General features: G+C 39.8%; 1 protein-coding gene across 6 annotated transcripts in view; it reads left to right on the top strand.

The window, feature by feature from the left end:
* Positions 1 to 24,296, top strand: part of CNTRL (centriolin) — an 85,379-nt gene that overhangs the window by 35,194 nt on the left and 25,889 nt on the right. For 4 of the 6 annotated variants that reach the window (XM_068553831.1, XM_068553832.1, XM_068553829.1 and 1 more), the window contains exons 12-24: positions 3,517 to 3,670; positions 4,884 to 5,104; positions 8,214 to 8,390; positions 11,531 to 11,665; positions 14,846 to 14,991; positions 15,597 to 15,804; positions 16,531 to 16,710; positions 18,321 to 18,500; positions 19,260 to 19,376; positions 19,670 to 19,814; positions 20,280 to 20,428; positions 22,128 to 22,308; positions 23,758 to 24,071. In XM_068553831.1, coding sequence (XP_068409932.1) covers positions 3,517 to 3,670; positions 4,884 to 5,104; positions 8,214 to 8,390; positions 11,531 to 11,665; positions 14,846 to 14,991; positions 15,597 to 15,804; positions 16,531 to 16,710; positions 18,321 to 18,500; positions 19,260 to 19,376; positions 19,670 to 19,814; positions 20,280 to 20,428; positions 22,128 to 22,308; positions 23,758 to 24,071 — 2,307 coding nt within the window. Of the gene's footprint in view, positions 1 to 1,449; positions 1,553 to 3,516; positions 3,671 to 4,883; positions 5,105 to 8,213; positions 8,391 to 11,530; positions 11,666 to 14,845; positions 14,992 to 15,596; positions 15,805 to 16,530; positions 16,711 to 18,320; positions 18,501 to 19,259; positions 19,377 to 19,669; positions 19,815 to 20,279; positions 20,429 to 22,127; positions 22,309 to 23,757; positions 24,072 to 24,296 lie in introns of those variants that run through there. The other 2 variants (XM_068553834.1, XM_068553833.1) reach the window with 2 other exon arrangements.

Raw genomic sequence — 24,296 nt, 5'->3', positions numbered from 1 at the left:
AAAAGTAGTCTTGATTGTCTTGAAGAATTTTCATTACATGAAAAATTAGAGATTTTAAATAATATATAATATGGTCTATGATATCTTCCCGTATCATATTTATTTGTTCAGAAACCTACCACCCCATGTAAGGCCCCTGAGGACAGGAACTGAATCCCCAGGGGCCAGTGCTATGTTTATGAATGCTTGCATTAAGGAAAGTAGGGAAGAACTGGCCTATAGGCACTACTCAAAGCTCCTTTACTCCCTCTTGTAGTTCTGTAATCAGAACTGTAATCAGAAATCCAGTCTAATACACACTGGATTTCTGTAAAGAATTACATATAGAAAGGAGTTAAATGAGAAGTAGGAAAGGCATCCAAGTTTTGAAGGTAGTCAAAATCGATCTGTAATAGTGGAGATGAAACATACAAGCCAGATTTTGAAGTTCCTTTTCGGTATTGTTAAAACTCCTGAAGGTTAGTTCTTAGGGTTACAGTCTTAGTCTGAGCACCAGAGGATGTCTCTTTTTAATTTGTTCACCTGGAAGGAGCATCTTTTTCTAATTTGCACAGTCACCTTAATGCCTAGTATTAGGCACCCCATTTTAGGCTGCAAACTGTGAACATTTTAGCAAGAGGGAAAGAATCAAGAACGGTATTCTGCATATTTTTCTGCAGATACAGGCTTTTATTTAACTTTTATTATCTAATCAGATGAAGTATCTTTCTGAATAGCAAATAGAATTTAAAAGTAAAAGCTTGAGAGATTAGGAAACAGTAAATGACTGAGATATGATGGAAAACAAGTATGTTAAGTGCCAGTGATGTGTCTTGCATTGCACTTGGTTTTAGGCACATATGGTGAGGAACTTTATTTTATTACAGCATCCAAATGAGATTGGTGACTTTTTAAATTTGCATAAGATGAAAATATGATTTAGAAAGATTAAATGATTTCCCAAAGTACCCCTTTTAGGAAGAGGCAGAGCCTCACAAAGGAGTTACAGGTCTAAAGAGATTAATTATTTTTTAAATTAGCTCAGAGCCAAGCCTAGTCAAGTTTTCAACAAGCATAAGCATTTAACTAGTTTTCAAAAGGATAAGGTACTATAGAAAAATCAAATCCCATTTTAGTTCTAGAAAACATTCACAGTCAGAAGCAGAAATACCACAGGAGCAAACATAATAAAGGAAGATTTGTATCCCTGTTCCCTATCTAGCAGTGCTCTATGGGAGCAAACTGTATGCTAAAGGCAATTAATCTGTAGTAATCTGTTGCAAAGGTTGTGCGTGATTGGCCTGTGGGAGCTTCCTGTGTTGTGATTTAAAGCGCGGAGGGTGTGGCCTGCCTGCAGAGGCTGCTTGTGATTGGACGGGCTGGGCTGCCGCTCAATCTCTGCCAGGAATGTGGTTTGAAGCGCTGGGAGGTTAGAGGCTCAGAGGCGTTTACAAAAATGCGGCTGTCAGAGAGGGAAGTGCACATGAATTTCAAGACAGCATTAGAAAGCGTTCCGCCCACAGTTCCTCTGTTCTCAACGGCTCAGTTTTAACAGGACAAATTCTAAATTAAGGTATGATCATTTTTTCTCTCTGTGTACAAAGGATTTAAAGAGGAGGAGGAGTGAGAGATGTAAGTTCCTGTTTTTACAATACCTCTATTGTGAGCTCCATGGTAGTGAAAATCGCTGAATCTACTTTTGCTCCCATGTGTTTAATGCAAATCATTGGTGTATTGAGCTAATTTTTTGCCCTGCATGTAGAGATTTCAGTGGAAGTTTTAATGGTGAATTTTTAAGATTTATTGATGCAGATATAAGTGTAGAACTTTTTGAAAATTCTTTCTTGAGCCATAAAAATCCTAAATTTACTTAGAATTTAAGGTTTTATCTGCAGTTAGCTTTTCAGAAAGACTTCAGATGGGTATTTTGGGAGAGTAGGAGAAGAGTTTTGAACATCCATCACGTTTTACCAGTAGTAAAATAAAAACCTTCCAATCAAGCTGCCTCTCATTTATTCTTCAGAAATGAAGAGACTTTCTTTCTTGTCTTTGGAGGCAACAGACATGTAAAATTGAGAAGTGTTCTTTTATAATCAAATTATAGTCTTAGACTTGAGACTTGTGGAGTTCGTTGTTCAGACTAATATAGTTCTTTCTCCTGGTAACGTTCTCTTGATTTATTATTGTTCTGTTCCTCTGATCCTGTGGGGGCAAACTAGAGCTGCGAGGGTGTGATGTGAGTGGGAGGGCACAGGTTCTCTGGGGAATTATTTTGTCTCCATATGAACAGTTGCTTAAGGAGACCTGGGCAAGTCATTTGATGGATCTGAGATTCAGTTTTCTCACGTGTAAAAGGAAGAGTTAGACTAGGTCATCGGTTTTCAGTTTTTTCCCGCAGCACACCTGAGAAATACAATCCAATCCTTTCAGATAACAGTAGCTCCCTAAAGCGATGACTGTCAGGGTGTGTGTGGGTGTGTGAAAGCTCTTTTCCACCAGGGGCATATGTAGTGGTTGCAGGTGTATGTAGTGGTTGCTGGGGTGTGCCTCCATAGGGCCCTCCATCTTGAGACTCACTGGGCTAAATGGTCTTCGAGGTCCCTCTCAACTCCCAGTTTATGGAACTTAAAAACAAAATGTTTCTTTGCATAAGGAGTTGAAAATAAACTCGTTGAGGACACGGGGAGGGGGAAGGGTAAGCTGGGACAAAGTGAGAGAGTGGCATGGACACATATACACTACCAAATGTAAAATAGATAGCTAGTGGGAAGCAGCCGCATAGCACAGGGAGATCAGCTCGGTGCTTTGTGACCACCTAGAGGGGTGGGATAGGGAGGGTGGGAGGGAGACGCAAGAGGGAGGAGATATGGGGATATATGTATATGTATAGCTGATTCACTTTTTTATAAAGCAGAAACTAACACACCATTGTAAAGCAATTATACTCCAATAATAAAGATGTTAAAAAAAAAAAGAAAATAAACTTGAATTCTAAGGAAGTATTCATTTCATGTCTCTATTTCCCCCAAAAAACCTTTTTAAAAATTATGTTTTTTAATAAAAAGTTATTACTTGTCTATTATAAAATTTTTTAGCTAAAACAACTTATTAAAAATCTCCTGTAATCTTCCCACCCAGATATAACCTTTGTTAACATTTTAGAATATAGCCTTTTCCTATGGATATATGTATATATAATCAATTAACTTTTTGGAAACCTTTTTGGAAAGATACATTTTAGTGCAGCGCAAAGAACACTGAAATTGGCTACATTACCTACTAGCTGTTACCTGGGAAAAATCACTTAACCTTCCTGAGCCTCAGTTTGCTCATCTGTAAAATGGAGATGATTTCCACATCAAGTTATCATGAGGTTTAAATGAAAACTACTCATGTGAAAACAACAGTGTCTGACACAAAACAGATGCAAATTGTTACATTTTCTTTTCCATTCTTCCCTAGAAATGTTATTAAGGATTATTATTTTTATAAGAGTTTAAAGAGTTTGGGATTTTAATTTTTTTTTTTTCAATTCAGTGCCATATGAAGGCTCAGAAAAGGGGTAAAGAACAACAGCTTGACATTATGAACAAGCAGTACAAACAACTTGAAAGCCGTTTGGATGAGATACTTTCTAGAATTGCTAAAGAAACTGAAGAGATTAAGGACCTTGAACAACAGCTTACTGAAGGTGAGAATTTAAGTATGATTTAAGGTAAATCAGATTCAGTGTTAATAAAAGACAAATAACAGGCATTAATCCAGATATTAGCTGAATATGCTTCAGCTGTTAGTACTAGTATTTGATAGGGAAATATTTGCAGAGTACTCAAAAATGTTTAATAAAATTTAAAATTTTTATTTTAGTTTTCTTGGGTTGATGTCCTAGTGAGTCAGGTCACTATAGCAAGAAGTCCATACATGATCATGATAAACTCTGGCATGTGATTGTCTTCTTCTAAGGCCTAAAATCTTTTGAGGAGAGAAGAGTCCATTGATATCAGGCATTCGGTGTCTGGTTATAAGGAGACTATAGAAAGAATTTTAGTATCTATTTTTGCAGTGCAAATTTAAATTGTGACATTGCTGGGAATTCCCTGGCGGTCCAGTGGTTAGGACTCTTTTGCTTTTACTGCCATGGGCCCAGGTTCAATCCCTGGTTGGGGAACTAAGATCCCACAAGCTGCACAGTGTGGCCAAAAAAGAAAAATTTTTAATAAATAAATAAATAATAAAAATAGATCTTCCACCCATTTTAAAAAATAATTTTAAAAAAATGTGACATTGCCATAATAGTGGAAGAGGAAGATAATAGACTGTAGTGATGAGAGCCTTGGCTTGTGGTAAAAAGACCCCAGTCCTTGTTTTGCCATTATCAGCTGTGTTACCTGGGACAAATTATTTCTGTCACGATCATTAGTTTGGGGGAAGATTAAATGAAATAGTGTTCATAAAGTGCCTGGACATAGTAAGTACCCAATATATGGTTTGTTTGTTTTTTTGAGTCTTCAGGTTACAGGTTAATGCTGCTAGTCTGGGATTTGACTTGGTTTTGTTTTGTGTGTCTAGCAGCAAGAACTGTTTTGTTGCACATTTTTCGTTATTTTATTTGGAAATCACTACTTTAAACTTTTTATAGCATGTATTAAGCATTTCATAAGCAATGCCAATGAGTATACTATTTTTATCGTCTACCTGCTTAATACTCCTGTACCATGGATAATAGGGGGGAAAGCTATTACTATATCTTGAAAATGAAAACTAAGATAGTAGGAAATAATTGGAAGCTTAGAATTTCATTCTTAGCTAGTAACAATAGCTAAGGAGACTAAATGCAGTAATTATGTATCTTGAAAGCATTTTCTTATATATATTATCACCTTCCCTTTCTTCGTCTTGCTTAGGCCAGATAGCAGCAAATGAAGCCCTGAAGAAGGACTTAGAAGGTGTCATCAGTGGGTTGCAAGAATACCTGGGGACTGTCAAAGGCCAGGCTACTCAGGCCCAGAATGAGTGCAGAAGGCTACAGGATGAGAAAGAGACATTGCTGCAGAGACTGACTGAGGTCAAGCAGGAAAGGGACCAACTGGAAATAGTTGCCTTAGATGCAGAAAATATGAGGAAGGTATGAATTGTTTCTTCTTGTCTATTTTCCTTACCTTCAGAAGTAGATGATGTCCAAATTAAGTTAGTTAAGGAAGTTAGCAACAGTGCAATTATAAGTGGCAAAAGTGTTAGGAGCTATTTAGTGTTTTGGGGTTTTTTTTCCCTTTCGTTGTGATACACTTGGAAGCGTTATTTTTCCCTTACTAAGAAAAGGAAGGTTATTTTAGCTGAATTTCTATCCCTGAAAAGTATTGTGATCAAATAACTCTAAAGAATAAGAAATTATAGCTATTACAAATACTGTATTAGATGTTCATATTTTGTTATTTGTGTAGCAAAATTAGGCATAACATAATTTTTCTTATTCTTGTTGCTGTTACTTCATAATTGTAGTATTTTTTTACAGATAACAGAACAGACATAGCATTGTAAATTATACCCTTCCATGCTTGATTTGTTGACATTCATTTGGAGATTTCCCTTGCTCTGTTTTAGTTGTTTGGTAAACTTTACATTGCAGGAGAACCCAGATTCCCAAACCTCATCCTCAGTAGGGCTGGCTTCGGAGATTTGAATTAATTTGTTTTAATGTTATGAAATTTATCAGACATATAAGAATATCAAAAATATTTAACACCTTGTACTCACAGCTTAAAAACTAAAACATACAGATATATTTGAAAGCCTCTGTGTACCCCCTCCCAGAGGTAGCAAAATCCTGAATATGGTTATTATTTCCCTCTCTCTCTTCTTTTATTATATGTGTATCCATCTATAAACAATATGTATTAGAGTTTTGCATAATTTTAGGATTTATATAAAAAGTACATAGTGTATCCTTTGGCTACTTCATTTCTTCCTTCATGTTTATGTTTTTGAGAATTATGCAAGTTGATACATGTAGCTCTACTTTATTTTTATTGATGTATATAGCATCCCATTGTATGTGCCTACCACAAATTTATTGCTTATTCGTTCTCCTCTTGGGGGATATTGAGGTGGTTTCCATTCTTTTGCTATTACAATATTGAGAGCGACATTCTTACACACACCTTGAGCATGGGGACTGTGTTCACAGTGGAACTGTGAGTCAGAGTGTGCGTGCCTTCTCAGCTTCACTAGATATTGTCAGATTACTGTCCATAGTGATTTTGTGAATTTCTGTTTCCCCCCAGCAGTGTGAAGGGCTACCATTACACCACATCCTTGACATCACCTTAATGTTATCTAACTTTTATTTTGTAAGCCTTAATTTTGAAATAATTTCAAGCTTACAGGAGAGTTGCAAGAATAGCTCACTATACCCTCCATTCAGAGTCACCAATTAATATTTTGCCACATTTGCTTTATCTCTCTCTCATATATAATTTTACATGATTTTACATGATTTTTACAATTTTTTTATAATTTTACATGATTTTATATACATTTTTATATAAAATTTTTTAGCGGTAGACATCATGCTGTTTAGCTTCTAAATATTTCAGTATGTGTTTCATAAGAACAAGGACATTTTCTAAGATAAACACAGAATAAAGATCAAATTGAGGAAACTTAACATTTTGTCAGACTTAGTGTTTGCCAATGTGCTGAGTTTGAAATGATGTCTTTTTATTATGAAAATTTTTACATTTACAGGAAAGTTGAAAGAATAGTTCATTGAGCATCTATGTGCTCTCTTAGATTCAACAAATATTTTTCTATATCTGTTTTTTTTGCTGGGTCATTTGAAAATTGCAGATGTTATGACATCATCCCTTCAGTACATATCTCTTAAAAATGAGGGCATTTTCCTGCATCAGTGCAACACCATTATTATACCTAGGAAAATTAACAGCAATTCCCTAATATCATCTAATATCTGAGCCATATTCACATTTTCCCAGTTGTGCCAAGAATGTCTTTTATGGCGTGTGTGTGTGTGTGTGTGTGTGTGTGTGTGTGTGTAGAATCCAGCTGGTAGTTCTGTAGAGTGTCCCACGTTCTGGATTTGTCTGATTGTTTCCTCATGGTTTGTTTAACTTGTTTCTCTATGCTCTGTGCAAAATTGTGTCTTGTTTTAACTGAATTTTCACTTGATTACTGGAGAGGTTAAGTACTTTTCATCTGTTTATTTGCCATTCAGTTTTTCTCTTCAGTGAAATCCCTATTCATATTCTTTGCCCATTTTTTCTATTGGATTGTCTGTCTTTTTCTTAATGATTTGTAGGAACTTTTTATATATTCTGGATATTAATCCTCTGTTGGTTATATGTAGCGTCTGCATTTTGGACAAGCAACCCATATGATTCAGGTGCCAGGTGGTCTTTGGATCACTTACTGAGAAACTCTTCTATAGAAGTTCTTATCACAGGATTCTCCTCTTTAATCAGAATAGTTTAATCTGACTCTTCAAGATCCCAAATAAACAGATGAAAGCTGCTATAATGTTTAATCATAAAAAAATAAATAGGCTAAAATGAATCAGAACTGTCGTATGCTAATCAATAGGTACTTATATTCCTGTTAACACTGGTTTAAGTTTCTCTGTCATCCTTAATATTAGAGAGTGCTAGTCCCATTTTGTTCTTCTGATAAGTGAACATACTATGGTTTAATAGGAAGAGTGTAGGCTTTGGAGTCAGAAATCTCAGTTCATATTCTGACTCTGTCCTTTTTTAAGCTGCACAGCTCTGTGCTGTTTACTTAGATCTTCATTCTCCATTTCCTCGTCTATAAAACGGGGATAATACCTTGCCTTACACAGTTACTGTGAGGATGTAATTAAATAATGAATGTGAAAACATTTATTCCAGTGTCTGAAGGAAAATAGGCCTTAAATTTTGTCCTCCTCTCTTTTTTTCTTCTTACGAATACATAAGACTCGTTTAAAGTATCACACAACTGGTTACTTTGGAAAACATGTTGTAGCTTACTGATTTTTCTGATTACATTTAGTCAGTGTTTTTGTTTTCCAGCCTGGATTCATACAGCCTGCAGCTTCATCGTATTGCCAGTGAATACTCTCTGTGCCTGGCCAGCACTGGCTGGCCAGCATTTGCTTTAAGTGCTCAGGTTACTTATAATGACTTGCAGGTGCTTAAGCAGCACAGTGAGGGTTCTGTACTTAAAACACTGAATCCTTGCAGGAGCTTGCAGAGCTAGAAAGCGCCCTTCAGGAGCAGCATGAGGTGAATGCATCCCTGCAGCAGACCCAAGGAGATCTCAGTGCCTACGAGGCTGAGCTAGAGGCTCAGTTAAAAATAAAGGATGCCGAAGCCAACCAGCTCAAAGAAGAGTTGGAAAAACTAACAAGGCTCAGCCAAGTAAGTAAGAGCACAAAGCCATCCAGAAACCAAGTAGGCTGGGCCTTAACATAACAGCTTTCCTTTAATTTAATGTAAGATTAAACACTTTTTAATATAATGTATGTGGAGTGATGGGAAGAGCACATTTTTGGAGTGAGACATTCTGAGCTTAAATATGACCCCTGTGTGAACATGGGCAAGTCACTTCATGGCTCTGAGCCTCTGACAAATGCCTCATCATCTGTAAAGCAGGTTATGGTGAGGGTAAGTGAGACAATGGACCTGAAAGCACCTAGCAGTTGGTAATCAATAAATTCTAGTTGTTCTTTCTCAAAACAGCTTTAAGAGACCTCTTTTAAGTTGATACTAAATTTTACTTTGCTACTTCCTGTTCTGGTTGGATGAAATACCCACTAGTTTAATTATACTTGCAAATTAGTGAAATAGTTATTCATCCAATAAATACTTATCGATTGGCCATTAAGGGCCAGGTGCCATGGATGCTATAGGGAATAGCACAGATATGGTTATGTCCTTGTGAAGCTGACAGTCTGGTAGGTGAAACAGGTGTCGGAGAAAGAAAACGATAGGGTTCTGTGCCAGGGGAGTGGTGGTCAGGGAAGACTGCCCTATGGAAATGGTGTTTCAGGCGAGACTTCAAGGGGAACTAGGATTTGGCTGTGCAGAGGGAGCAGAGGTGAAAGGGTAGAGGTAAGGGATGTGTTCTAGGCAGGGAGGCAAGGAGAGAGAGCTTAATGCATTTGAAGTGCTGAAAGTATGCCTCCAATATGCCAGGAGCGAGAAGAGGAGTAGGGAATGAGAGTGAGAGATGAGGGCAGAGAGGAAGACAGAGGCCAGTTATAATATATTCTTGATCACATTAAAATACAGTTTTGTTTAGCTATTAGCCAAATGGGTTGCATCTTCCTCCAGGAAGCCCGCCCTCTCCTTCTGTTATGCCTGCTGAAAATCTGGATTCGGGACTCTACTTTGATTTTCCTTTAACCTGTGCTCAGTCAAAGCATTTTAGCCTGTGTATGAAATCATCTGTTTAGATTGTCCGTCTCTCCTGCTAGACTCAGAGCACAGTGAATGCCCAGATTGTAGATGCCTGTTTCAGTGCCTGGCACCTGAGGAAGGTCAATAGGTTCTAACTGGATGAAAGTTAAATAAAATAAGATAGTCTGAAACAGGCACATGAAAAGATGCTCAACATCGCTAATTATTAGAGAAATGCAAATCAAAACTACAATGAGGTACCACTTCACACTGGTCAGAATGGCCATCATCTACAAATAATAAATGCTGGAGAGGGTGTGGAGAAAAGGAAACCCTCCTACACTGTTGGGGGAATGTAAATTGGTGCAGCCACTATGGAGAAGTGGAGGTTCCTTAAAAAACTAAAAATAGAGTTACCGTATCATCCAGCAATCCCACTCCTGGGCATATATCTGGAAAAGATGAAAACTAATTCGAAAATATACATGGACCCCAATGTTCATAGCAGCACTATTTACAATAGCCAAGACATGGGAGCAACCTAAATGTCCATCGACACATGTATGGATAAAGAAGATGTGGTATTTATACACAATGGAATATTACTCAGCTGTAAAAAAAAAAAAAATGAAATAATGCCATTTGCAGCAACATAGATGGGCCCAGAGATTATCATACTAAGTGAAGTAAATCCGACAGAGAAAGACAAATATCGTATGATATCACTTATATGTGGAATCTAAAAAAATGATACAAATGAACTTATTTACAAAACAGAAATAGACTCACAGACATAGAAAACAAACTTATGGTTACCAAAGGGGAAAGGGGGGAAGAGGGATAAACTGGGTATTTGGGATTAACATATACACACTACTGTATATAAAATAGGGAAACAACAGGGACCTACTGTATATAGCACAGGGAACTATATGCAATATCTTGTATTGATAATAACCTATAATGGAAAAGAATCTGAAAAAGAATAGATATATATATTTGTATAACTGAATCACTTTGCTGTATACTGAAACATTGTTTTATATCAACTATAATTTAAAATTAATTATTTTTAAAAAATAAGATAGTTTGAATCCCAGGAATTCATGTAAAATGGCATTCATATGATTAGAAAAGGATATAAAATAGGCTTATTATAGTAATTACATTACTTTGTGTTCCTTTACTTATTAGATACCAAATGATATCAAATGACCATTTGCCAGTTGTCAGTGTTATATTTCTTAAGAGTACCAAGTTTTATAAAACTATAGTTGACCTGATCAGAGTGTGGAAAACAAGAGGTTGGGAAGGAAACAATTAAAATAACAGTAAATACATATTTTTAAATAATAGTAAATACAATTTCTGGATGGCATCTTCTTTGAAATAAATTTTCTTCTTTCAAAAGTTTTTAAGCCAGCTCTTACTGGCTTAAAATCCATTGTCTTTTGTACTTTCATTCTCCTTTATTTTTTTTTTCTTATAAGTCTTGACAAAAATATTACAGCAACCTGGCCTTTTCACAAATTCATATGGTATTGAAAGGGACATTCCTTTCCTTGCATCAGGACTACCAGGATTGGTCTTCAAACCACACATCGAGATTGTGGAGCATAACAGATCTTCTCTCTCTGATTTACAGATCTATGATTGGTACCCTTTAGTTATATGAAATCACTTGTGATGCTTGTTAAATGCAGATTCCTGGGCCTTGCCCTAGAAATTCTGGCCCATCAAGTCTGAGAGGGAGTCCAGGCATCCGTATTTTTAACAGGTGCAGCAAGTGATTTTGACGCAGGTATTTGAGGACCACAGTGTGAGAAATATTGGTCTAAGGGAAAAGGGAGCAGTAACTGTTGAATCACTCACAGAGCTTTTAAAGGTAGGTATTTAGGCTCACTCCTGGAGATTCTGAGTTGGTGTATCTGGGCTGAGCTGATTTCGATGCTTGCTCTTCCTTAGGTATTAATTGTTTAAGGAGGCATGTGAAAAACTTACCTTGGGCTTTTAAACTTGGGGGTACAAATGTAAAACTGAGTTGTTATAAAACCAAAGCTGCCAAGGGATTGCATGTGTATGTAAATTTATTTATGCCTTATTAGATCATAAATTATTGCTATTTTACTTTTTTGTATCATTGCTTCCTATGGCAATAGTTAGAACAATCAGCTGTTCAAACAGAACTAGAGAAAGAAAAGCAAGCCCTCAAGAATGCACTCGGAAAAGCCCAGCTCTCAGAAGAGAAGGAACAAGAAAATAGTGAGCTCCGCACCCAACTTAAACAGCTGCAGGTAGAGACTTATTGGCTCCCAATACATTCTTATATGGGACACCCAAAGATGTTGCCATCTTTATGTCAGACACTTCACAACCTGCTCTTACATGTAGTAAGCTACTTGAGTTATTAGAAAAAAGGAATTCTGGATGGGATAGTACCGTAGCCTCTGTTGTGATCATTTTAAGATTATTAATATGCATATCCTTTGTGTTGTTATTATGGTGCTAAGAGATAGAGGCAGTGTCGATAGTAAACAGAGAACACTAGGTAAACTCATGGGGGACAGCAGTACCTTGCATTTCCGCTGGAAGCGGCATTGTTACCAGACTGAGCTAAAATTATCAGATTGATGCATTCTTCTTCCACTGAAATATCTTTGCAATTATCCAGGAATTTAACTAGAATGAGTTGCAGTAGAACTTCTTAATTGTAAAGTTTTCAGTCTCCTTCTCAGAAGGAATGTCATTAAAAATGCAGCCATTTTACATTTATGAGAGTTTTCTTTGGCAGACTATTTTTATAGCTATTGTCACAATAATCTGCCCAACAAACTGCCCGAGAAGCAGGTGGACAGGATTTTCCAGGTAATTAAATGCTCTCAAAGAGGACACATGTATGAACAAACAAGTATCTGGATCAACATGCAGGTTTCCAGATCTGTGAGGTCAGGGGTCACTTAGCTGACCGAGGTGGCAGCTGTTATACTTCACGAGAAATCAAGGGGCAGAGTTATTGTGGTTTGGGGGAAGGCTCCAAAAATGCATGTAGGGGGGTTTGTGACAAATAAGACTAAACTCACCCAAATTCTCTCTCTCTTCTTCCAATGCCTTGAATATTTTTTTCTCAAAGTTTAAGAAAATCTAGTTACCTAGAATTTAATTTTTACTGCTATCATTTCAGCTTCTGAGGTAAATATAAAAGATATACATATTTTCCATTCCTGTGTGTGTTGTGTGTATATATTGGGTGTTCACTGGATTATTATTTTTTATTTTTACCTTGGAAATTTTCAAATAATCACAAAATCAGAGAGAAGATAGCCTTATGCCCTTTTGTTTACTCAGCTTAAACAATTGTCAACATTCTGCTGTTCTTATTTCAGTTAATCCACATTTTTTTTTTGCTGGAATATTTTAAAGAAAATCTCATACATCTTTATTTCAACCATAAACACTTCAGTACACATCTATTAAAGAAAAGGACTTCAGGGGTCTCTCTCCAAGGTAGTAATTGAGGTCAGCTTTCCAGAATGCTGGTCCATGCTGTAAGACTCTCTTAGTTGGAACTAGGTCTTTTGGTTACTTGGCCTACTGACCTCCTGGTGCGGAGTACAAGTTAAACTCACTCTACATTTATCTTTGTCAGAAATCATTTAGTTGCAGTGAACCAAAACCTACTAACTCTAGCTCAAGGAAGGAGACAGGCAGCTTGCTGGTGACCAGAGCTGCTCTGTTAACCTTCCAGGGCCTGTGCGGCTCTCATTTCTCTTTCTCTGTCTCCCTGGGCATTGCATTTGGCCCAGCATCAACCCCAGCCCCGAGCTGACATAACTTTACAGGTCTAGCTCTCATACAGACTTGCTGGACTGGATCTTGGTTCACATTTTGGAGAGGGAGAGAACTTGTTTTCTGGCTAATCAGTGGATTGGCTGTCCTTGGGTCAGATCACCTGTGGCCAGGATTAGAAAGTAGTGCAAATATGGGTGCCTCAGGGCAAAGGGCAAGGAAGGTTTATGGATAAGAGACTCCAGGTGGATAGGCACGTTCATTGCAATGCTAATTCTCCAATTTAGTTAACAGTGTTAAAAAACAAAACAAAACAAAAAACCTAATGTTATACCAAGTTCGAAGAAAATCACTTAAGTAGAATATAGGTATTCAGGGGAATATAGTCAATAGCTTAGGACATAGAACTATTTTTCTGTACAATTTAGGGAAATTTTAGCAGTTTCTTTTTACTTAAAAGAGATACTGTCTGGATTTAATTCTGGGGTCTAGATATATTCATTAGTTTCTTAGTGAAAATATCCTAGCATATAACAAATACTCCCACAGAGAATTGTAAGCTATTAGAGAACTTCAGTATTAGATGTTCCATTTTTCAGTTGATTGGCAGATAAAGCTGAGTATTATGGGAAGGTGTTTTTGTTTTTGTTTTTTCTAAGTTTGAATTATGTATATTCTCAAGCATATACAAAAATAGAATACTAAAATGAATCCTTATGTATATATCACTCATCTTCAACAGTTTCAACACATGGACTATCTTCATCTATAACACATGGCCAGTCTTATTTCATCTATAATACCCTCCACACCTCACCCCTCACACTTGTTCACACACTGAATTATTTTGAAGTAAATCCAAAACATCTGATTTTATCTGTAAATACTGTACTATTGTATGTATCTCTAAAAAATAAGGCTTTAAAAAAGAAGCATAGGGTAGTTCCCTGGTGGCCTAGTGGTTATTAGGATTCCGAGCTTTCACTGCTATGGCCCGGCTTCAGTCTCTGGTCAGGGAACTGTGATCCCACAAGCCACGCAGCATGGCCAGAAAAAAAAAAGAGGCATAAACATGGATACTGTCGTTACACCTTAAAATTACAATAACTCCCTAATATCGTCAAATACCTTAAGTATACAAAATGTTCAAATTATAAATTTTTTAGAAGTGTTATGTTGGAATCAGAATCCAAATAAGGTGCACACATTGCATTTGGTTGACTTGACTCTTGTGTCCTGTAATCTATAGTCCTGCTCTTTTTTTTCTCTTTGTTACATACTAAAGAAAACCAGGTCTTTGTCCTGTAGAGTTTCCCATAGTCTAGATTTTGCTGGTTGCATCCCCATGGCATTGATTAACATGTTCTTATGTCACATATGGAGGCTTATTTAGATTCAAGTTATTTACTCTTTGGCAAGGAGACAGTCTTAGGTAGTGTTCATACGTACTTCTTTTTTGCATCACATCAGGACACATCATAATGCCTGTTTGTGTCCTTTGTGACTTCGGATTAGTCAATAGATTCAGATATTGTCGGCCATAGTGCAAAGGGTTTTTAAAAAATTGGTAAAGGGAGTTGACTGGACTGTTATATGGTAAATAATATGGGCTGTGTGTGTGTATTTGGGTGTATTTTTTATTTTGTTTTGGTAATTTTTACCCCTCTCCATTTTACCCCCCTCCACAGGATGACAATAACCTGTTAAAACAGCAACTTAAAGATTTCCAGAATCACCTTAACCACGTAGTTGATGGTTTGATTCGTCCAGAAGAAGTGGCAGCTCGCGTAGATGAGCTAAGGAGAAAACTGAAATCAGGAACTGGGGAGATGAGGTAATGGAAAGTCAAGACCTCCAGGTAGAGAGTGGGCTGAGTTGTGAATGTGGGGTTCAGTGATGAAATCACCTTTCCAACTACTGTTAATGGCTGAGTTCTTTTGTAAGGTTTCCCTTTTCCCTTATCATATTACCATGATTGATACACAGATTGCTTAATTCAAGTTGTCTGTCACTGATTTTTTTAATCTTTTATACTTTTTGGTATTTAATTTAAAAAACACAAAGGTTTTACGAGTAACTCATTCTTGAAAGCTTACTGCAGATGGTCAGGAAGTAGAGTCACATTATGCATTTTAAATAGAAAACAAATATCAAAAGAAAACTGAGGCTAATTTGAATATATGAAATGGCCATTTATTCTTTGAACACACATTGTTAGCCTGACAGGAGCCTGTGCTTTCAGAGTGGCAACAGTCATTTAATAAAACAATGATTTGCACTCAGGAGGTGCACAGTAATTTGCTACGGATTGACACCAGTCCCATTCCTCACAACTCCTTTTACTTCTGCACTAATGTTACCGGCATGTTTGCACCCAGCATCCAGCATCAAAAATAAAATGTCACACTTATACCATCTTTCTTTTTCCCCCCTTACCAGAATCCATAGTCCTTCAGATGTCTTAGGGAAAAGTCTCGCTGATTTGCAGAAACAGTTCAGTGAAATCCTTACACGTTCCCAGTGGGAAAAAGAGGAAGCTCAAGTGAGAGAGAGAAAACTCCAAGAGGAAGTGGCTCTGCATCAGGAGAAGCTGGCCAGCGGACAAGAAGAGTTCAGGCAGGCCTGTGAGAGAGCCCTTGAAACAAGAGTAAGAGAAGGGCAAGAGGCAGCTAGAGGGAAGTGTTTAGAAAACATTCATATTTTCCAGCAAATTACAGTGCTTCCTTTCTCATGTAAATACAGTGTAGGGAATCCCTGGGTGGTCCAGTGGTTAAGATTCCTTGCTTTCACTGCCCAGGGCCAGGGTTCGATCCCTGGTTGGGGAACTAAGATCCCACAAGCGGCACAGCCAAAACAAAAGAAAGAAAAGAGTGTCTGTTATGTAGATTATACCTTAATAAAGTATACCTTTATAAGGTATACTTTATTAAGGTATAATTAATAAAGGTATAATTTTTTTAAATACAGTGTAATTGTTGTTAGTTTCACTCCTAATAAGTCAAACTAGGTGTGACTAAAATTCAACTCTAAATGTGGTTACTGATGTCAAAGTCAGGCTTCTTTGTGAGACTGTGTTTTCCTTCTTTTGGAAGCAAATGAGAGATGTTTCTTAATGTGCAAGTAGATAATACAACATCGCTAGAGTGTAGTATAGTGCCAGAATCTGAGTTTTTGATGTAATTATTTTAATGATGAGGCAAACATTAAAATGGATCCTAGAGAACAGTTGTGATAAAGCCATCCCCAGTAACTCATTAGCACAGCATTTTGTTTTACTCTTTAGTAAAACGAAATATAATTCTCCAGAAGGTTTTTATTTTGCTCAAAACATATTTTGCTTAAAGATCATCTTTGAAACTTGATTTCCTCACAGATTAATTTTGACAAGAGGCAACACAAAGCAAGAATTCAGCAGTTAGAGAATGAAATTCACTATTTACAAGAAAATCTAAAAAGTATGGAGGAAATCCAAGGCCTTACAGATCTCCAACTTCAGGAAGCTGATGAAGAGAAGCAGAGAATTCTGGCCCAACTCCAAGAGTTAGAGAAGAAGGTGGGCAAGACTGGGAAAGAGACATATGAGTCCCCACTGCCAGCGTCCTGCTCCCAGCAATGGGGCAGCTGAGAGGGGTGTGATCCACGGTCACCTCTGGCTGCATTGCTGGCCCAGAGGTGGACCTGACCTAGGGAGACCTAGATGCATGTCATCGAATCAAGAGCCTGAGACAAGGGTGCCATGCTAGATGGAAGCAAGAGAATTGGGATGTAAAGAGTGACTGGAGGGTCAGTTAGGTGGGGCTTAAATGCTATTGGGATGAGTCATGCTGACAGGTTTTCAACCTTCTTGATAATCCCAGTGCATTAACCCCACCTTTTCTGTGTGTTAGGCTTTCCTGTCTTTACTTTCTTCCTTGTCCAACTTAAATTCCATGGTTTCCCATTATCGCTATTTTTTGCAAGTATCCTCAAATCCCTTGCTCTTTTCTCCTATCTTCTATGACAAAACTGCAGCTATCTGCTTTCTTTAGCCCTGCACCCGTGGCTAAGTATTCCTGAAGGAAAGAGTCACCCATCCAGGCATAGCGGTAACACTATAAATGTTTGCCAGCCTCAAATGGGCAGCATTACCCTTTTCTCTGGTAAGCTCACTCCCTTGCTGCACTGTTTCGTACCTTCTCACGTCTCACACCTACCCTCTCCCTTCTCCCAGCCCCAGTGAACGACTTGCTTGATGCTTCACTGAGAACCCATCAGTTCCCAAGTATTATTGAGTCTGCCTCCAAAATCTCTCTGGAATATTTGCACTTTGTCCTTCTCCAGTGCCACCACCCTCATCCAGCCATCATCTCACTTCTGGACAACTGCTGTGGCCACCTGACAGTCCCCCACTTCCACTCATGACCTGCTCCACAGAGCAGCCGACACGCTCTTCCAAAAACATGAATAGGCTCTTGTCAGTCCCTTCCCATCTCCCCTTCTCTCCAGCAGCTTCTGTTGTCTTTAGGATAAGGACAGAAATTCTTCAGCCTCTGAGCCCCTGCATGATTGGCCTCTGTTGAGCTCTCTCCTTTTCTTACCGTGCTGCTTCTTTCAGTTCCTGAGACTTCCCAAGTGCTGTCTTCCCTCCTGGCCATTCCTTCTCCTGGACCATGTCCCTCCACCGTTCTTCTTCCTGAAAGCCCTCCCCCCACCAAGCTAGGTCTCCCCTGCTGGCATCTCACATAGTACCTTGTTCTGTCCCTCGACAGCAGTGATCACAGTGTTAGTTACACACTTGTCTGAGTGTTTGTTTAATACGCGTCTCTCACAAGCTCCTCGAGGGCAGCAGCCAAGTCTGTTTTGTTTACCACCATATGCCCAGTGCCTGACTCCATGATCACAAGGGGCAGGCCCATCGCTTGGTGATGGTGCCAAGAAATGTTTCTCCAACAAATGAATGGATTTATGATCACGAAGATTCTTGACTAAGTATACTGATTTCATTCTAAGTTATCATACAGCTTTGAGATGTTATTTATTTATTCACTCAGGAGCACCTGCTGAGTACTAGGTATGGTTCTAGGCATGGGGTGTGTGAACAGAGTCCCTGCCCTATGGGGCTCATGTCTTAATTCATTGCTACCAAATGATTCATCTCTTTAATTAGTGTTTCTTTTATTTTAGAAGAAACTTGAAGATGCCAAATCTCAGGCACAGTTTCTTGGTTTAGATAAAGAACTGAAGACACTAAAGAAAGCTGTGGCCGCCTCTGATAAGCTGGCCACAGCTGAGCTCACCACTGCCAAAGACCAGCTCAAGTCCCTTCATGGAACCGTTATGAAAATTAACCAGGAGCGTGCAGAGGTGAGTCCCCACGTACAGAACAAGTTTCCACCAGGGCTGCCCCTGTCAAAAAACATAGCAACTTGTATTACTGATCTCTTGTTATAGACTTTGGGTCTTTTATAAACCACCATAAAGTTGTCTGTTCCTCTTCAGACCTGAAGATTGTATTTCCCCCGTCACAACCCTGCCATGGGTCCTGTACTCTATTGAGTCCCAAAGGAGCCATCAAATGAAACGTGCTATCCTTACCTCAAAGTGTAGGGGTCTGCTTAGGGAGGTACCTATCAATACACATCTGAACAGAGGTCTTCAAGGCTTGCTGTATAATCCTTCTGAACCTCAACCTTTTGTCTTTGTCATCTTGTGCAGTCTGATGTCACTTCACAGGGTTATTATGACTCCTGACTGAGACAAGTCTGTTATAGCCTTTATAAGATGCAAATGCTTATGAGATTAAGACAGTAAATCATAGGAGGGAAAATCTAACCATGGGGGTCCACAGAGACACCAGTCATGGAAGACTGTAGAACAGAGAAGAAAAAATTAGTCCTTGCTCTTTCTGATGCAGAACCCTGCCCACTTCGCCCCCAAAGAGTGGCAGAGTGAGCTGCCAAATCATAGGAACAGCACAGATAAGGTGGGACTTGGCACTACGTGTGCATGGGGTAGGCAGGCGGGCGATCTGATGAAAGCAGAGGACTCAGTCAGAGGAAGAAAGAAATAAAGAGGGCAGCCCGCAATAGCAGTGGTGCCTTTCTCACACCTCCGTCCCAGTAGGAGCTGCAGGAAACAGAGAGGTTCAGCAGAAAGGCAGCGCAAGCCGCCAGGGATCTGACCCGAGCAGAAGCGGAGATCGAACTCCTGCAGAATCTCCTCAGGGATAAAGAGGAGCAGGTCAGTGCTGGTACCCCCATGAGACTGCCTCCTTATTGGGTACTTATCAGTTCCTAAAAGATTGAATTACTGTAGGCGACATCTCAAAGAATTTTGAGGTACAGCCAATAGTCAATCAGTACTTGATTCTCTGCTGTGTGCCAGGCATTGCATGGTTTAAATGTAAGGAGTAATGCAGTTCCTCATTAGTAAAGTGTAAGTAAAAAATTATAGAATTATAATCTTACTGCAAGGAGACGTGCATCTGGGAAAGAATATTCATTGGCAACTTTGTATATGTGATTTTTTAATAGTTTCGAATTGAGATGGAGAAAGTAGAGGTAGGCACCAGAGGAGCAAACTCACAGGTGCTAGAAATTGAAAAACTGAATGAGACCATGGAGAGACAAAGGAAAGAGATCTCAAGACTGCGGAATTTACTAGACCTCACCGGGGCTGGTAAGGTATTGGGCTTTGATTTTGGTAGTGGTTTTGTAGTTCTAAAATTAAATCATCGTGTTTGTTTTTTACCTTTAGCAAATTTATTTAACTGTTACAGATCAATTCCATGCTCGATTTATAGAGCTGTGATAATTAGCTTAATAAATAAAGCACTTTTTAAAATGTAAGTAAGTGCAGTATCAAGGGACTTGATTACAAAGAGAGATTTATTTTTGTATTTTCAAAAGAAATAATGTTTACAAATCTGTTCTTTCTCTGGCTCACTTTATAAATGAACAGCAGTAGGATATGTCTGTCCTCTTTAAGTGTCAATAAGAATTTATTACCAAAGGGCAGGCTGAACGGCAGCTTTGAGGAACTGATAAAAGTCATTCGCTCTTGTGGAAGCACTTTTGTATTTTGAGAGAGAGAGGAAGTAGATGATTTCATACCCAACTTCACAGAATGGCTTTCCTTTTACAGATAACAGAGGAGGCTTTGAAAATGTTTTGGAAGAAATTGCTGAACTCCGACGTGAAGTTTCTTATCAGAATGATTACATCAGCAGCATGGCAGATCCTTTCAAAAGACGAGGCTATTGGTACTTTATGCCACCACCATCATCATCAAAAGTAGGAAGTCTGTGGTGCTGAGAATATATACTAAATTTTCTTTAAGAAAGTGTGATGGTGTTGCCTTCCCTAAATCTGTGATCAGGTCTCAAGAACAACATATCTAGGCTAAGCCATGCATTGAGGTTCTTAAGTACTTTGTGCTGTATGAGATGGAAATAGGGCATTCCCAAGGAATGTGGCAGTTGCCCACTCATGCTCAGGTGGTATGTGTGGGGTCCGGGTCCCTGAACAAGGATCCTATAAGGGTGGATAAAGTGACTTGAGCCCAGAGAGCCTTTTGAAAATGGCAGTAGAATTATAGAGTCTCAGACAGAAAAATAGGCACCTGGATTGCATTTCCTTTTAACACATTCATTCAGTACTTACTGAGGTCTAGGTCAAGTACAAGGCTTTGGTGGGGAACCATGATGAATCATATAGCCCCTGCTCTCAAAGAGCTCATGGGCTGGTGGGGAAGACAAGCACACCAATGTAATTACAAAACAGTGACACGCATGTGACAACAGACTGGACTTCCGTGCCCCAGTTGCAGAGAAATGTTAAAGATTTATCTCATGGGGATGTTTAGGGAAGAAGGCTTCACAAACAGGGGCTTGAAGTCAGCACTTAGCAACCCTCAAAGGATGGGCTTTCAGGAGGGAGGGAACAGCTTGTGAGGAAGAGGAGAGTTGGCTTAGCCCCTTGTGGGGCTGGAGGGCTGGATGGGAACAGTGAAAGGTGAAACAGGAAACGTAGATTGGGGTCATGCTTTTTTTTTTTTTTTTTAAAAAAAAAAGGGCCTCAAAATCCCTTGCACTTAATTATGTAGGCCTTGGGAAACTGCAGTTGAGTGTGCTATGATCAGAGCTGTAGTTTAGGAAGAATAATCAGGCGGAGTGTGGAGGCTACACTTATAGTGGGTGAACTCTGTGTGGGGCTGTTTGAACTTGTTCTGGTGAAGGATGGAAGAAGCCAGAGCCAGAGCAGTGGAGCTAGAGCAGAGATGGATTGAGGGGTGTTCAGGGAGCAAAATGTCAGGGCTTGCAGCCTGAATGTGGGAAGGAAGGAGAGTACTGTAAGTGGCTGTTATCCAAAGCAGAGGGGCTGGGCAACATCCTGCTAGAATCAGCTGACAACAGCAGTCAGGAGAAGCAGCTCCCACACGCTAGGATCCCCGGGCCGTTCAGACTTAATCAGAACCCCGAAAAGCAGAATCTGAAATCCTCCTCCCAGAAATCTAAAGGAAGCCAGACATCCGTGTCACAGCCAGGGCTGCAGGTGGAAGCAGTATAGGTTAGAGCAAAACATTGTAAGCCTGAGCTGGATGAGGGTTTGGAGGGTCGACTTACAACTGAAAGGAGAGGGAGAGTAACAGAGTAGAGCTCTAAAGCCACTCCAAGCTCCTGGCACAACAGGAGACTAATATCCCAGCTTGCCTTGAAAGCTCCTGTTTCCTTGATCTTAGTTGCTGGGCCATCAAGGACTAGGCAAAAGAAGAGAAACCACCGGGAAAGATGAGTACAGGAGACGGGAGGCTGACACCCATGCAGGTTATATAACCACGTAATCACGTCTCGTTTCTGCCTGTGAAAAATGAGAATTACGATATATGAAAAGAAACCAGTTCTTTCTCAACTTTGCTCTAGACTTTGACATTTCTCCACATCAGCCTTTTTATTTGTTAAGAGATAGTATGCTCTGCTGTCATTTATTTTAGGTTTCCAGCCACAGTTCCCAGGCCACCAAGGACTCTGGTGTCGGCCTAAAGTATGCAGCCTCAACTCCTGTTAGAAAACCATGGCAGGATGGGAAGGAAGGCAGTGCACCTCCACCTGCTTCAGGATACTGGGTTTATTCTCCCATCAGGAGTGGGTTACATAAATCATGTTCAAATAGAGGTAAGTTACATCAGGGAAGTTGCATTTCTCTTGCCTGTTTAATGACCTTTTATTGGTTCCCTGAAATCCATAAGACACAGTCCAGACTCCTTAGCTTGCTCTGCAAGGCCCTCTGTGACCTGGTCTTGGCCAACGACCTCTTGTCTCACCTTCCATCACTCTCCCACATGTCAGCCATACCCACTGCCTGCCACATTGCTCACACTTCCATGTTTTGAACCCTCTGTTCAGAATGTCCTGCTTCCTGCTTTCTCTCCCAAACCTATTCCTACTCATCCTTCAGCAAGACCCAGGTCCTCAAACAACACTCCTTTTCTGGACCCTTCCTCCTCCCTGCCTTTCCTGGCAGACTGAGCGGCATCTTCACCTCCACTCCTGGAACATGGCAGTTTACAACCTCGTTTTGTGGCACTAATTAGCTCAACTGAAATGAAATGTTACAGGTCCGTCTTCCAGAGCTCCAGGGGGAAGAGTCAGACCTGGGGTAAATCCTGGCTCTTTCACTAAGTAACTGTGTCATCCTAGGGGAAGTATTTAGCCGCTCTGAGACTGTTAATCTGTAAAATGGGAATATTACCTTCTGAGAATTTGTTCATTCAGGAACTATTTAATTGAGTGCCTGCTGTGTGCTAGGTTTTCTTCATCAGTGGGAAAAAAAAACCTAGTTCCTGCTTATAGAGGAGATAAGTAAGAGAACCAACACCTGAGAGAGGCTTTGTCTCCTGATAGTGGTAAAGCTGGGAGCTGTGGGATCTCACAGCACTTCTCTGTCGGTCTTTTACGTAGCACAAAGCAGGCACCCAAATGTTGCTGAATGAATGAATGAATGAATGAAGATGGAAAAAAAACAACAGATAGGTATAAGAAAAACTCAAGGGACTTCCCTGGTGGCACAGTGGTTAGGAATCCACCTTCCAGTGCAGGGGACATGGGTTCGATCCCTGGTCCGGGAAGACCCACATGCCACGGAGCAGCTAAGCCCGTGTGCCACAACTACTGAAGCCTGCGGGCCCTAGGGCCTGAGTGCCGCAACTACTGAGCCCACATGCTGCAACTACTGAAGCCCGTGCGCCTAGAGCCCGTGCTCTGCAGCAAGAGAAGCCACCGCAGTGAGAAGCCCGCACACCACAATGAAGAGTAGCCCCTGCTCACCGCAACTAGAGAAAGCCCGCGCGCAGCAACGAAGACCCAATGCAACCAAAAATAATTTTAAATTAAAAAAAAATAATAAAGTTCATTCGTTTAAAAAAAAAGGAAAAACTCAAGTTCACCTGGTGAAAATAATTTGCATCCCTGTTTGATCCACTTTTCAAAACTGCTTTTGACCTTTTTTACAGAATTTTATTTTTACATCTCTGGTATCTTGGCCTAAAAGCTGCTGTCCTCTACTGAACATGTTTACCTAGTGAGCCATGGGAATAAAACGCTCTTCTGTTTTTTTGTTTCAAGATGCAGACAGTGGAGGAGATAGCCAGGAAGAGAGCGAGCTGGATGACCAAGAGGACCGCCCATTTGTGCCTCCTCCTGGATACATGGTGTATACTGTGTTTCCCGATGGTTCTCCTGTACCCCAGGGCATGGCCCTGTATGCACCACCTCCTCCCTTGCCCAACAACAGCCGACCTCTCACCCCTGGCACTGTTGTTTATGGCCCGCCTCCCGCTGGGGCCCCCATCATATATGGGCCTCCACCCCGCAACTTCTCCATCCCCCTCATCCCAATGGGCGTGCTGCACTGCAATGTCCCGGAGCACCATAACTTAGTAAGTGGAAAGACACAAGACCCCTATCCACACTGCTTCCATGGGAGACTGAGTACGGTTATATACTTAATGAGTCGACCTACTTATGCATGGATTATATCCCAAAAGTGTGTTTGTAAGGCTGATGTTTAGAACTGAGCAAGCATCCTCTTATTAAAACACTGTTCTGGACGGGAGTTAGGGTACCAGGCCATTCTACGAACCTGGTTTAACCATTTTATAACA

The sequence above is a fragment of the Eschrichtius robustus genome, chromosome 10, assembly GCF_028021215.1.
Source record: "Eschrichtius robustus isolate mEscRob2 chromosome 10, mEscRob2.pri, whole genome shotgun sequence".
Lineage (NCBI taxonomy): Eukaryota > Metazoa > Chordata > Mammalia > Artiodactyla > Eschrichtiidae > Eschrichtius > Eschrichtius robustus.
The sequence above is the reverse complement of the archived record's forward strand: the minus strand, read 5'-3'. Positions and strand labels throughout refer to the sequence as shown.